General features: G+C 38.5%; 1 protein-coding gene across 4 annotated transcripts in view; it reads left to right on the top strand.

The window, feature by feature from the left end:
- cntn5 (contactin 5) overlaps positions 1-16,548 on the top strand; it is a 303,188-nt gene that overhangs the window by 156,188 nt on the left and 130,452 nt on the right. For all 4 annotated transcript variants that reach the window (XM_079874344.1, XM_079874343.1, XM_079874345.1 and 1 more), the window contains one exon: positions 11,015-11,218. In XM_079874344.1, the coding sequence (XP_079730470.1) occupies positions 11,015-11,218 (204 nt within the window). The remainder of the gene's footprint in view (positions 1-11,014; positions 11,219-16,548) is intronic.

Raw genomic sequence — 16,548 nt, 5'->3', positions numbered from 1 at the left:
CCGTTTTGTATCATGTTGATAGTTTAGAGATCTTTGAAAAAAATCTAAATATTGTATAAAATGTGATTCATTAGGTTTTATAGGGTTAAACTTAATGATTTCAGTAAAAACCTCTAAATTTATAAATGTATTAAATAAACTAACTATGAAATCAATCACAAGTAAATTTATTATGTTATTCTCTTTCTTTTTTAGTCTTTTTAGTTTCACTTTACTTGGTAAGGGAAAAGACACATGACTACCTTCAGATTTTCTTGAAATATCATCTTGATTTACGCCTCTTTGATGTCTCAAGATGTCTGTGCCAATGAACGTCTGTCTGTGTCAACACAGTTATGTCAGTTACAACTTGACTGGTTTTCATCCTTGCAGTTTGCACGGCTTTCGGCAATGTTATTTCCGGGGTGAGCTTTGGATTTAAAACTGCTGTGTACTTTTTTAGATGTTTAGTTAATTTAGTATTCTAAAAAACTTTGGGCCCTATTTTAAAGGGATAGTTCACCCAAAAATGAAAATTCTGTCAGCAATTACTCACCCTCATGTTGTTCCAACCCCGTAAGACATTCGTTCATCTTCGGAACACAAATTAAGATATTTTTGATTAAATCTGAGAGTTGTCTAACTCCTCCATAGGCTTCTAAGGGACTGAAACTTGCTGGCCCAGAAAATGTATTAAAGACATCGTTAATATAGTCCAAGTGACTCCAGTGGCTCGATCTTAAGTTTATAAAGCGACGAGAATACTTTTTGTGCGCAAAAACAAACAAAAATAACGACTTTATTCCACTTTTCATTTCCTTCTCTCTGGGCCTCGGGTCTTTTCACGTAGTGTTTAAGCGTAGCGCGTCTGTGTTGTACCTCACCAATAGTGAGCCTACGTGGTGACGTGCAACACAGACGCGCTACGCTTAAACACTATGTGAAAAGACCCGAGGCCCAGAGAGAAGGAAATGAAAAGTGGAATAAAGTCGTTATTTTTGTTTGTTTTTGCGCACAAAAAGTATTCTCGTTGCTTTATAAACTTAAATCGAGCCACTGGAGTCACTTGGACTATATTAACGATGTCTTTAATACATTTTCTGGGCCAGCAAGTTTCAGTCCCTTAGAAGCCTATGGAGGAGTTAGACAACTCTCAGATTTAATCAAAAATATCTTAATTTGTGTTCCGAAGATGAACGAATGTCTTACGGGGTTGGAACAACATGAGGGTGAGTAATTACTGACAGAATTTTCATTTTTGGGTGAACTATCCCTTTAACGATCTGAAACGCAAGTATCAAATGCGAAACGTAAGTAACTTTGTGGGCAAATCTAAAATGGGTTGGTCTGAAGTAGCTGCATTACTCATAGGTGTGGTTTGGGCGTAACGTGAAATAAACCAATCAGAGCGTCATCTCACATTCCCTTTAAAAGCAGGAGCGCTTGTTCCATGGCGGATTGCTATTATAACGGCGGATTTGCCAGGCGCACGCCAGGAGAAGTTCACAGCCGAGGAGACCGACGTTCTCGTCAGGGCCGTAAAAGACAGAGAAGTGACATTGTATGGGGATGGGAGAAACCCAACCAAATTAGCTTCGGTTAAACAGGCGTATAAAATTTGGGTAAATGTGTAAGCTAGATTCATGCCTATTTTTTCACATCTTCATGGACAGCACAATGATTTCCCTCATGTGGAATATTTTTCCTTGTAATAATGTATGGTTTGAAAAAATGGGAACTGCTGCGTCTGTGTAGATGAGAGAAGCAAAGTGTATGCACACGCTACATTATGGCCAAGTATGCGCCCTTAAAGGTATAGCGGAGGATTTTCTTTTTCCGGAAGGTCATCAAGACTATTGGTCCTCCTAAGTGTCAATCATTCTGGTGATATGTTTACGTAAGGCCGCCGTACGTGCTCATCCCTAGGTAGTTTTCGCTTTCTGCGCATGCGCACTTTCAGGTGTATATGTGTGGTGAGCTACGGTTTCAGACATTCTTTTGAAAATGGCTGAGGGTCACAAGAGAAAAAAATTCTATGAGGTGTATGAGAAGAAGAGAAAGGCCGCAGAAGATAGAAACAAGACCAGAGTGTTTTGGGAGATTCATTCACATGATGGCGTGCGCTCAAAACACAGGTTGGGCTTCCCACTGATGCCTCAGTCGCGAAGTTTCTACTCGACAGGTAAAGTTTGGCATGCTATTTGGAGAAATCCATTTAAAATTACTGCTAGTAAAAGTTAATGTAAGCTATGATTAGCGATGCTAGCCCTGGCACAAGTCACGCACCGCGTAGACACGGTAAACATCTCAATTTGCTCTCTCGTGCACACGTTTAATAGGCGTTCCCTCTCGGGAGCAGGTAGAGTGTTGCGCATGTGCATTTTTTCAAAAAGTGGGAGAGGGCGGTTCTTTTCTAAAATTCGGGAAAATCCTCCGCTATACCTTTAAAATAGCATCTGAACGCGCCACTGAAAACGCGCCACTGACTTTAGACTAGGTTTTTCCTGGTCTGTGGCGGAATTGTTTTCTGGAACTGCATAATAGCACCGGGGAACGTTTGCACCGGAACACGCCTCCTCTTTTCACTGAACCTCCCCCGGGAGCGCAAGTTCATTCCCTAATTTACCGGCGTGCATCTGTCGAGGGAAAAGTCCGCTGTGCGTCGGGTGCAAAATAGGAATGATACATGTGTCGGTGTACAAAGTCAATTGCGCTGGGTGCAAGATATGGCACAATGTGTTAAAATATTACAATTAACCATACCCCCTGACCAGTAAACAAGAATTTTAAGCTTGAAATATCACCTTAATGAAAAGCATGTTTTTGCTTGTTTAAAGGGCTGTTCGCATTGAACGCGTGTTTTCAAAAACAGCCGGATGGAGCTCTGTGGAGCATTTTGACATTTTACATTTACATTTTTTTGCAGTAATATTGACAGCTAGTGGTTGAAATGGATAATACAGTCTTTTTAGGTCGGATAGAATCTGTGATCTCTGACCTCTTTTTCAAAAAACAAAAACATTACCAATCCCATTAATTATGATAATCTGATGTGCTTCAATTGATTCCGTTGATTAATTTGGATTCATATTTTATCAGTTGACAGTCTTACTTTAAAAAAATAAAAAATAATATCCAGTTTATTGTAAAGACTCTCAATATTGCTGAATTCACAAAGCCAGTTTTTGCTTGTGATGTTTCTCTTTTGAAAGTCATTTTGGATAAAAGTGTCTGCTAAATGTAGTATAATATAAATGTATTTAAGTCATTTAGATCTCTTTATGTCTCCTCAACTCCTTCTCTGTGTGTTTCTCAATGTGTTCTTGTTTATTTAAATCTATTGTGAAAATGGTATTCAGCTCTATGCTTTTACACGAGATCATGAAAATCTATAGCACGAATTGTATTTATCGTGCAATTTATACGCAACAAAACAGTTTTTACGTGCATATGATTCGCACTGTAAACCCCTTGGGTAAGATTAGTGGTGTGGAGTATGTGTGTATTACATGCCATAAAGTGCGTATCATATGCACGCGAAAACTGCGTATCATATGCATGTAAAAAAATAAAATAAATTGCATATAAATTGCATGATAAATACAATTCGTGCTATAGATACGCACTTTCATGAGATCGGGTGGGTTTTAATGGGGTCATGTCATGAAAAATATTTTTTGACAAATGGTGACACATGGTTGAAAAATGAAGCTTAATTCTGGAGGTCCGGTGGCTCTGTTACAGTATGTTGTGGAGGGCAGTTTGCTGGCATGGTTTGAGTCCACTTTTCCCCTCAAAGGGAAGGGTCACTGCAAATCAATGCACAGCTGTTGTGATCACCTTTATCCTATGATGAAACATTTTAATCCTGGTGGGAGTAAACAATGCCTTCATTCATAGGGCATAATGGGGTCATTGAATGATTTGATGAGTAAGAAAATGAGGTGAATCATAGGCTATGGCATTTGCAGTCACCAGATCTCACCCAGTTCAACACCTATAGAAGATTTTGGACCAACATATTAGACTGCACCCTCAACAACCATCCTCAAAACTCCAAATAAAGGAATATCCTTTGGGAGTTCCAGAGACTCAAGAATCAATGCCAATGCGTATCGAAGATAAGATACAAGTATGTGTTGTCAGCTCTACCTATTTAGTGTTTAGAAACTTGAACCTTTATAGTGATGTTGCTATAGGAGAATGTAGGATAGATGTTCTTTAAACAAGAAAACAACTAACAATAAGAGTAAAACTAACTCTGTTGGGTACACAAACCTTGATAAACATGATCTGTGAGACCTCAGGTTCTGATCGCTTGGAACTCCTGCAGAGTTCAGTTCCAACCTTGCTCCACAGCACCTGTCTGCAGTCCCTTAAGGTCTTCATTTTCTGGGATGTATTTCTCAAAAGCATCATGAGCCAAGCTGATCGCTGAGACCATTGTGGAAACAATGCTTTGGGGAAATGCAGCCCTGGTTTGGGTTTGTTTGATTGGAAATGAACTTGGCAGGAAGGTAGACCTTCAGGAACCGGATTGGGCACCATTATATCTGAATGTTCAAAATGTGCAGTTTTTTGTAAATCTTTTTAAAACGTTTTTCTTGGTTATGTAAGAAATAATTGACTATGGGCCATTGAATTATTGAAAAAAAAAAAAAAAATTGCTCATCTGAGGTGGTAATGTGGCCACGACACAAAGTGTTACACGCTCGGTGTGCATTATTTTCTTATAATTCAATGGCCCGGAGTCATTTATTAGTATCAGTATCAGTTATATTACACTTATAATATTGCATCCCATGTGTTGTATATGTCTTTTAATGAAATATTTAGTGGTCATTTAAAAAAAATTTTTAATAAACTTCACATGACTTTATGGAAGTGGCTGCTTATAATAAACCCACGGAAGTGAGCACTGAGCAGAGAAATCTTACCTGACATTGATGTTAACATGACCAGTCTTAGCAGTTTCTGCGATTTGGTTCTCCTTTATTTATTTATTTATTTATTTTTGTCGGAAACCATCCATACTGAAAGGTACAGCATGTGGAAGATTGGTGCGCAAACGATAGTTTAGGTAGGAAAAAATTCACACATGGAGAAGCGTTAGGGTTAGGCCGAAAAACAGTTGGCAATTTAGAGAAAAACAGACTTGGCAGATTTGGACGGGATCCAAATCGCAATTTATGTCTGTGAAACAAAAATGTATCTAATGTCCTCCAAGAAAGCTAGTCCAGTCTGAATAAGGCTTCCCTTATAACAGTTTAATATAGTAGCCGCATTTCCATTAACCTGCAAATTAAAAATGTGGCCAATAGAGACGTAAATTTCGCAAAAACTTTTTTATGCTCGCATGAGGTGGTTTTTCAGTCAAAGAGGAATATTTTGCAAAACTGCAATGTAAACAGTTTTTTTTCCGCATTTACAGTTCACTAGGGATGTCCCGATACCACTTTTTCACTTCCGATACCGATACCGATGCCGCAGCTTTGGCTATTTGCCGATACCGATATCAATCCGATATTTTTATTTTATTCTTGAACTAATACTAATAATAATAAAATATAATGGAAGCACTTTGCTCAATTAGCCACATAAAAACATCTCACTCAAATGGAGAACAAATACTTCTCCAGTATATAGTCCACAACAACAGTTGATAATGAAAGACTGCCAGCCTTTATTCAAAAGACCTTGAGATATGTATAACCTGAATGAATTTAATTTGCTTAATTTGCTATATTTCAGATCAATATATTTGTTTCCTTAATTTTAATTAACCTTAACTTTATTCTCATCTGAATTATAAATAATTTATTTCTGTATAAAATAATACTACTTTTAAAAACACATTTGATTTTATTTTTTATTCAATGTAGAATGTGTAACTTAAAAATAAACAGATTAGTGCTCTGTTTTAGGACAAGAAATGAAAACCAATGCAATGATGAATGTCCAAAAGATGAGATAATTTTTGCTTTTAAACAGCGTGTGTGTGTGTGTGTGTGTGTGTGATTTTGGTTGGGTGACAGTTACAGTTTGACAAGAGTTGACAGTTTGACAAAAGCACAATGTTGTGTTTTACACAAATATAAGTAGGCTAAACACTTTTTGCAGTTTTAATGATGTCCTGTATGAAAATGACGGAGTATGTTTTTATGTTTCCACTGTTCGATCGCGCCCGTGCCTCTCTCTCTCTCTGACACACACACACTCCAGCATTGCAATCTTGACATCGCAGCCTGTTAATTTTGCTGCGTCCAAACGCGAATAGAGCGTCAAATTTGCGTCTATCGCGTCTAGTTCGATGCTTGAACAGTTTGAATCCATTCGCGCGTCCAAAGCGAATAGGACGCGCCGCGCGCGTATAATGATAAAGTGAGCGTTTGAAGCGATATAGACGCGCGTTCAGAGCTAAGGCGGGCTACAGATTAGGTGTCACTAAAGAACCCGCATATGCGCGTATCTAACAGTAACGTTAGTTCCGTATTACATTAATTAATGTGCACGCGAGATTTATTTATTTTTATACCGTGTATTCTCTGTGTAAATCCATGCACCGAACGTACGTTCAGTACGAATACATACCGTTCCACCCCTAGCTGCTAATGGGTATCGGATCATAGGTATCGGATAATTTTTTTTCTCCCCTCCGATATCCGATCTAGCGTTTTGGGCCAGTATCGGCACGATACCGATGCCGTGGATCGGATCGGGACATCCCTACAGTTCACCTGGCGTATGTAAAAGTCGATCATTTTTTAAAGATGATGCGGTATGTTTGGCCAGAAGACGAGACAGTTCTTTATTAAACTCATAAAAGACAAAATAATTGCAGGAATAGGGGAATCTAAACAACAAAGAAATGCCACAATTGAAGATGCCACATATCAAGACCTTGAAGCAGATATGAGGGAGAAACACCCAACACCTCATATGTGCCGCTCCCAAGTATAAGGGGCTTTCCTTGCCATTAATGCTTGGATAACACGCCTACGTCTCCTTCGATTAAAAATAATGGCATGTGCGGTAGCTGGGATATATGTAAACCTACCAACATCCGTTGCCACGGTTTTTGGAATGACTTATCGCGAGAAGAAAAAATAACGTTTTAGTCGCTTAACATTGGTGTCACCATTATATTCAGTTTAGTTTCATTATGATGGACTTTTAGTTTGTTTTCATTCTCATCATCCTCATTCTCCTTTGTTCAGTTTTCCCTCTCATCATTATTAGTTCATTTGTGTCAGCTGTGTCCTATTAATCATCTTTGTTTGTGTTTGCTATAAATTGGTCCCTCACATTCATTCTCTGTTAGGTCTGCATTGCGTTAGTGTGTGTTGCCCTGCCTGTTTGGTTATTCGTTGTATCTTCTTTAGTAACTTTGTGCTGGAACTTAATCTTCATCTTTTGCCTTCCTGCAACCACCTGTGACTTTTAACTCAATTTTAACATTGAGCTAATTTTTTTGTAAATTTGGAGTGCTGTCAGTACAGAGAACAACGACAAAAATCAGTGTTGCCTACATCGTGTTATCCTCTTTTTAAAATTTGCACCCTGTTGACTTCAATGGGGCAAGTTTTAAACCTGCTTTTAGCCTCTTAACATCCTTGATGTGTCATTACAAGTGCACAGGTCATGTGAGTGATTCCTTTAGAGTGAACGCGGGTGAATCTGACTGCAGTAGATGTGAAAGATATGAATAAAAATGATGTTTATTCAGCCAGCGCACATACCTGTATTTACATCCTGTTTTCGGTTGAAGTCCACAGTAGTCGATTGTCGAGTTCACGCGCATAGGTTTAGTACGTACGATCATGCGCCCGAACTCGACAATCGACTACTGTGGACTTCAACCGAAAACAGGATGTAAATACAGGTATGTGCGCTGGCTTAAATAACATTTTTATTCATATCTTTCACATCTACTGCAGTCAGATTCACCCGTGTTCACTCTGAAGGAATCACTCACATGGCTGGGCACTTGTAATGACACATCAAGGATGTTAAGAGGCTAAAAGCAGGTTTAAAACTTGCCCCATTGAAGTCAACAGGGTGCAAATTTTAAAAAGAGGATAACACTGTGTAGGCAACACCAATTTTTGTGTTGTTCTCTGTACTGACAGCACTCCAAATTTACAAAAAAAATGAGCTCAATGTTAAAATTGACCGGAGTTCTCCTTTAATGGTTAATGGAAACGCTGTAATTTTGCAGTAGTTTATCGACATTTAGAAAATATCACAAAAGTTTTGCATACAATTGTAATGGGAACGCACACATATTCTTCCACATTCACTCAGTCCTCACAACAGGAGTGACTGTGCCACAGTTTTCTGCCGTAAGCTCGCTGTACGAGCTTAGTTCGTTCAAATCCCAATTTTTTTTCACAATGTTATTATTTTTTTGCTCTCTTCTTAGTCATCCCAAGGCAGTATGTTTTGCTCAGAACCTGAAAAGGCAAAGTCTCCCCATACTTAAAAATGGCTTTGACTTCAAAGATTAAATTTAAGTAGAACTTAAAATGTTCAAATTCCATAACAAACCACCAGTAAACAGTAAAACTGAATGTCTTACACAATGCTACATGCAAGGGGCTTCTGTTGAAGTTTTCAAAGGTATCCCATGAATGTTTAATCACGTACGTTTCACATGATCCCGATTTAAAGCTCCCAACATAGTAACATCCTCTTTCACATGGATATAAAGAGCTGGATCTGCCTGTCTGGATTCCTCTACTCCTCCCTCTCCCACCCATCACTTTCACACAATTCTCGCCGCTTCTCTCCCGCTCATCTGTCCATCAAGCATTCACCCAGCCATCCATCTATTCATCTTTCCATCCATCAAATTCAGTAACTCCCTATATTTATTTTATATAAATTCTGTTGATTTCTGTGTAGGCAGCTGTCTAGACACCTGTCTTCCATTTTTGGATCAGTTTTCTCTCTCTCTTCTTAAAGCATCTGGAAGCTGAGAGTGACTTTCTTTTTCTTTTTCTTTTTTTTTTTTTTGCTTGATTTTCTGTCTGAATGAGAATGCATGCAGATTTGAGACTAAATTTTATTTGTTATTTTTCTATGGGAGAAATATATAGGAGCCCTGGGTGTATTTCTTATTCTCCTTGGCAGTCAAAACAGTCTCTAGCTTTGAAGCTATATTCTGAAGGCACTGGACAGCAAATGTCACATTTAGCAAGTATTAAAAGGGCTGTCTTTAATTAGGACCTCATAAATGTCAGCTCACTTTTTCCTCGAGTGCCTCTCTACACAAATACAGATTTACGTTTTGGGGCGGCTTTAATTTCTAGAGGTTACTTACCCTCTCTCCGGGCGAGACGTTCTATAAACGATTCCGTGCCACGGGAAGAATGAAGCATTTAAGTTGTCATTTGTTGGGTTGTCCTCATTAGTGAGCATCGCATCTGTGAGTTTAGTCAGACGGCTTGATGTGCTGGAGCTTAGTCACTTTGTTGAAGTTCTAATTGCCAACAGCAGAAAAGGGAGATTTCAGCAGGTGTATAATGACTCTTTAATTAAGATATTCAATAAGTCCTTCCTCTTTTGGCACCATTTTAAACACAAATGGGCAATTTAGAATCATTTGTAGCAATTGTAAATCCACAGCAATGATTGACATGATATAACATAAATATAATTAGCTCTGTGTTTCCTCTGGGTGAATAATAATCAAGGATTTGCTATCTAAATTAATTTCTCTCTGTGTGAGTGGCGTTTGCAATAGAACGTGGCAACAATTTCCTGACAATATTTTGCAACTCTAATTTTCTCATGATAAGAAAAAAAAACCTACAACAGGAAAACAAGGTGTCAGACTGTCAGCCTTACTTGTACCTTGTGTATCACAATGAGATGTTATTATTTTTTTATCCTCCAAACAGTGTATTATGATTCAAAAGTTCAGTGTCAGTACGATTTTTTTTATACTTGTATACACCAAGGACGCATTAAATTGATCAAAAGTGATGAGAAATACTTTTATAACGTTACAAAAGATTGCATATAAATGCTGTTCTTTTGAGGTTTATATTAATCAAAGAAAACAAAAATCCATCAGTTTCCACAACATTTTTTTAAGAAGCAGAACAGTTTTCAACATTAATAATAATAATAATAATAATAATAAATGTGTCCTGAGCACCAAATCAGCACACCGTATTTCTGAAGGATCATGTGACACTGAAGACTGGAGTAATGGCTGTGAAAATTCTGCTTTCCCATCACAGAAATAAATAATTGTAGAATTTAATTTTTAATATTTTTCGGTAATTTATTTTTTCTTTTTTTTTTTTCATTAAATAAATGCAGCCTTGGTGAGCATTAGAGACTTTCAAAAACATTGAAAAATCTTACCAACCATAAACTTTTGAAAGGTAGTGTACTCGAGTGACATGAAGTATGGAAGCTAAGTCAGAATTGTGTGATATAAAGTCGCAATTGCGTGTTATAAAGTCAGAATTATTGAGATATAAACTCGCAATTGTGAGACATAAACTCTCAGAATTGTGAGATATAAACACAGTCCACAGTTTTATATGTTAGATATAAACACATAAAAAAAGACTGGCTTTTTTCCTCAGAATTGCGAGTTTATATCTCACAATTCTCACTTTATAACACGCAATTGCGACTTTATATCACGCAATTCTGACTTTATATCTCGCAATTGTGAGATAAAAAGTCGCAAATATCTTTTAAAATGTTTTATTCTGTGGCAGAAACAAGCTTCCATAGAAAAGCAATAAAACAATGTCAATATTTTAAAATGGCTGGTAATTTCAGTTGTCCCTGACTGCAGTTTGTTTTGTACGATTAGCAACTAGATAAGTTACTAATGTACTGTAAGTCTGATTGCATTCACACACACATCATTGTATGAAGGTTTGGGGGGTTGTTCAAATCCATAACTCTAAACATGAGCAGTACTAATAGTGATACATGAAAATCTATCTTAGAGCCTGGCATTGTGAATCAAAATTGTTAGGTGTAACAGCTCTCTCCGTTTTATTTTCAGATTTTGCTAGAGCCGTTGCCGCGAGACCCATCTCATACGCTGCAGTGCTGAGGATGAAGGCAGACAGTTCATCGTCATCCTCAATGAGCTCCAGGATGAGGTTAAGGAACAACTACGGAGTGGGATCGCCTAGCCAAGACTGGCCTCCGTTCTCCAGATACAGATACTCAGCCCTCAGCTCACAGGAGGACTACAGGAGTGAAGGTGCGAATGAGGCTGAATCACACAATCCCATGCCAATTCACCCACTCTCACGCTGAGCACTTACAAACTCACTCTCTCTGATCTGTGTTCTCATCACACTGGGGCGAATGAGTTCTGCTTTTACTTCTTACTGACTTTAAAAGTTTGACCTCATAGAGAGTGGTTCAAATACTAATAGGAGTTGAGCAATGACTTGAATATGCCTTTTCTGTTTAGCGCTTTGGACCACGTTTCAATCTAAAAGGCCAGACTATGTCCTTTTATTTTTTTTTATTTTTTTTTAAGGGTCTGCTAGAATAGGTTGTCATGCTTGAATGTTAAAAAAAAATATTTTTCACATATTTTACATTGTTGCAGCACCTCTCTTCCCTGTCTGTCCGTAACTTTTATTTCCTATCTTTATGAAAAGCGCTGTGTGCTCTAAATCGGTCGGCTGGATCAGTTGGTTGTGATTGGTCAACCACTTTGAACGCATTTCGGAAATGTCACGCCCCTCACCATAACCACGAGCTTCAACACACTATTAACGCAACTCAGCCAGGCCTCGCCCCTTTTTTTGCATATGTCTTTGTTGTGATTATTATTTAAATGCAGAATATTGTGACTGTAATGTCTCTCATTTGGACTTTTAAGTTTGAATTTGGTTTATTTCCTGTTTCTAGTTTGTAGTCATTTTGGTTCCCCTCATTACTCCCTCATCATTTGCACCTAAGTCTTGTTATCTAGTTTTCAGTTTCTCATATTTCAGTATTCATGTGTGTTCTTGTATTTTGGTTTCTTGTTTTCTTGTTCTCCTGCCTTTTGTATTCTCTGTTCTTGTTTTGCTTTTAGTATTAAATATGCCTGCACTTAGTTCCACACCTCTGCCTACCTTCCTTGCCCCCTCTCCATGTTATCGTAACATGTATGTTCCTGGAGGACAACTCAAGACTACCATCTAGGCATTTCTGGGAGCTCAGGCTTACTGATTTAAAGAATAACTCCCTGTGGAGTGGACCTTGTCCTTTGTAACTCTGCAGAGTTCATACTCAAACAGCAACATTACACACTAAAGAAAAGTTGAAAATGTAAAAAGCTTAATAGGTCCTCTTTAACTTGACAGGTAAATGTGCTAGACTAATTGAGCTCTGATGGCACTTAACAGTCATTATTCTTGTAGTAAAAAACATTTCTAGTCAACACAGTATGTAGTGTTTTTGGATGCTAATGTCGACACCTGCAAGACTACCTTGGTCAACCAGCTTTACCAGCTGTGTTTAGCTTGTACAACAGCTAGGCCTGTCCCAGACCATCACTAACCAGCAAGGCATTTAGGACCTGATTTGAGTTGTCAGAGCCTAACAGACAAGGGCTGTGTTTTGGAGTCTTGTTTAACATTGAAAGTGACCTAGACATCTCACCAATGAATCATGTATCTGTTCAGTTAGAGTTGACGGAGACCCCGGCCAGACGGAAATTGAACAGTGATCATTGAAACATCTCAGCACTTCCCAAACTCCCAGCCTTCTGTCAGCCTGACTACTGATGGATGCTGTTGTCACTGGGAGAAATATATATTCACAAGAGAACGAGAAAGCTGTGTTATGAAAGAGACCTTTACAAATAAAAAAGATCCGCCAATGAAAATAAATATTTTTCTGCTGTTTGGGTTATTTGAAGGATATTTGTTGGCACTGTGGGTCAAGTGTTTTTGACACTGAACACATTAACCACTGCGGGAAATTCAACTAAAACCATATTAAGGTGCTTGCTAGGCTGGTTAGTTTTACATGGTTTGTGGTTGGTTAAAGCTGATCATTAGCTATTCTCACATGGCCAGAGTTTTGACTCGAAGTCCATTTTGCAACTTATTTTGCCCACTTAGACAGGACGAGACTGTCTGACAGATGAGTAAAGCGACCACAGTCTGTGTTGGTTTCATGTTGTTTAGAAATGGGAATATTTAAAATACATGATAGACTGGAACAAAAAGGGGTGCATTCAACGTACAGCACAGCAACATACATGAACCGTCGTACCACTGTCACCAAACAAGAAGACGTTATTGAGTTTGTGTTGTCCTTGGCTACAGAGAAGTGTTTAAGAGTGCGTTCGTGGTTCAGTAGGAACAGATGAAGAAGTCTGATTGGGTCAGATCGGGGTCACGGGAACTGTCTCATTCGAGATGATGCAGTCAGTACCGCCATCTTCTCCGGATCACCACACTCCAACGGTTTAGGGGTCACCCAGGAGACAACGGGGGAGCCGGAACAGAGCCGTCACATAAATGAGGTATGCGCCACTTCCTTCGCACACTGTGAGGATGCAGTAATTGTCAGCGAGATGTCTCCTTTCCGTGTAACCTGCACTCTTCAGGTTGTCGTTGAATTGTAGTGCTGAAAAGCTCATGGGGGGTACATAGGGCTGCTGTTTTCCCGTTGAGGCTGACGGATCACAGAGTGCCTCTCAGATGACTGATTTCTCTGACATTATCAAGCTGCTAAATCATAAAACACTCACCGTCACCCCATACTGAGACTACAAGCTGCCTTAGACAAGCTGCACAGCACCGCAAATAGATAGATACAACGTCCTTTTCACATACTCTACAGTACCTCTCAGCTGGTACTATTTAAAACTCACAACTTTTGTTCACTGCGTAAATTTGCAGTTGCTGATACACAGCTCAGTGTGATCTCGCAGCTGATACAAAAGCGACCTCACAAAAGTTTTAGAGATGAATATTATAAAAGCATATGAAAGTGTGTGGGCAGCAGTAATTATTCCTTCCTACATCTAAAACACTTTTACGGTATTTTCTCATGTGTGGCGTGCAGAATAAATAACAGCCTACTGTATATGACTGAATATACCTGTATGAGTAATTTTTTCTTGTATAGAAAGAAAGTAGACATACATTGTGCTTTAGATGTTTTTTATTAGACCCCTGCACTACATTTGTGAGCCCAGACAGCAGAATATAACACAGTTGAAAATGCATAAATGGCTTGTGATAATGATAAATTGTGATTATTCAGTCAAGTGGGTTTGCCAATCTGATTGCAAATCTGCATGAATAGAATTGAGAAGTTGGCAGTCAGATCATTTTCTCAAAAATAACTCATTGAATCAGTCGAAGTGATTCCAGAGCCAACAACTCTTCATTGACTGAATCGATAAAAGCAGTTCTTGACTCATCAACTTAAAAAAATCAGTTAAAAATTCACTCTCAGTTCTTGAACTTTAGCTCTTAAATCACTGAAAACTCGAATCACCAAATCTCTCTTTGATTCGATCAAGTGGTTATTGAGTTAGAGGGATGGTTCGGAGTAAAATCAACGTAGGGTCCTTGGCACCATGACATCGAGCCAAACACCCCCCAGAAGCCTTTTTTCCCTCGGTCGAACATTATTAAAGTTAGAGCTTATTTAGAGATATCAGGCAGATGGCTTAGTGCAGGCGCTAACGGATCCAAGGATCTATCTCGTAAATTACCCCACTAATAATGCCCAGAATGGTACCAAACTTCTACAGTAGTACAAATAGGTTCTGTACTCATAAAACGAGGCATTGGAAAGTTTGGAAGTACATCAGGAGTTTATTTAAATAACACTTGCCTGACGGCTCATGCTACTGCTAACCCGTCGACGCCAAACCCTGCCGGTTTGGGAAGTCCTGGCAGAAAGCGATGCATAAGGATGTAGTGTAACGACGAAGTGTTGACAACTTAGTGTTAACTAATAATTGTTGCAAACTGGTACTACCAACAAAATATTAGTGCATTCCTGGAACTGGGCGTCGTTACACTATCTTTATGCATTGCTTTCTGCCAGGACTTTTACGTGCTTTTGCCAAACCTCTGAAGTGACCTCGACGTCCGGGTTAGCAGTAGCATGAGCCGTCAGGCAAGTGTTATTTAAAGGGGTGATGAACTGAGAAATCAAAATTTCCTTGAGCTTTTGACATGTAAGAGATCATCATACTATAATAATATCCTGTAAGTTTCAGAACTGAAAACTACCTTGTTAGTCCAATAAAAGCTTTTATAGACATCAGGCTCAGCAAACGACTCGTTTTTCAAAGTGGGGAACTATGACGTCAAAGAGGATAAAACACCGCCTCCACAAAAGAAGATCAACGCCTACTTCAACACGGCCTGTTTAGCCCCGCCCACCGATTCGCCCAAACATGCTAAATAACATAGGACGACATGATAATTGCTAAACCGGATCGAGCTACTTCCAAGCAATAAACATGCTGTTTACTAAATATTGTGCAGCGCCTGTTTGTGGAAGAAGACTTGTCAAAATTACCCTGTAACTACATTGCACAAGAACATATTTTGCCAGAAATGTGATAAAAACTTTTATATACAACAGACAATTTTTGCCTAGAATATATTAACAGAATAGGTACCTGTTAGTTTTAAAATAATTACATTATAAATAATTTGCTTGTATATCTGGTTGTACCCCTTTATTACCCAAAACTTAACATATTGTCCCCTTATACCTACACGGAGGTACACTATAATTACAGAAACGTACACCGTAATTTCGGTTTACTTACGAAGTTCTTTGCAGGTTGTTTATCTGCTTGTTACCCCTTTATTACCCAAAACTTAACATATTGTTCCCTTATACCTACACGGAAGTACACTATAATTACAGAAACGTACACCGTAATTACGGTTTACTTACGCAGTTGTTTGCGGGTCGTAATATAAAGTGTTACCGCGCAAGCTGTTAGCTAATCTGGCCCTAAATAGTTTGAAGCCATTTTTGAGTTAAGAACTTACTCAACACACATTAATTGGTGTATTTAAGAATTAATCTCAGGTATGGTGAGTAGGGATGGTGTGTAGAGAACAATCAGACGCCTTTTTTACAGTTAGGGCATGCTTGGATTGCATTGATTGCTCAAATTGACAGGTCTTGCATTTACAATATGCCAAAAGGAGGATACAGTAATTGCTCATCCACCAGAATTGTACTACCTTTTACTTATTTTATGTAATTATACAATTTCTGTTTCTGGTTTATTGTAGCATTTATACATGCAGTTATTTATTATGTCCAGTAAAAAACTTGTTTGGAGAAGTTTTTGGACTTTTTGTTGGCTACCATGATTATAAACGCCATAATGTTTGATTGTATTAAGCTGTCAACACAACATTTAGCTCAAATACAGTTGACGTGATTGTGAACCAAACCTGCTGTTTTGTCAGAACTGTCAAGCCATTTAGGCATGAAATCACTCTCCATTACTGTATCTGACATTCACGTTGGTATGAACATTGGGTTCTTTGGTACAGCTCTGCCCATCGCCATTGTGTTCGAAGTGCTTATTTG

The sequence above is a fragment of the Squalius cephalus genome (assembly GCF_949319135.1).
Source record: "Squalius cephalus genome assembly, chromosome: 6".
NCBI lineage: Eukaryota > Metazoa > Chordata > Actinopteri > Cypriniformes > Leuciscidae > Squalius > Squalius cephalus.
This window is presented reverse-complemented; position numbering and strand designations above follow the sequence as displayed.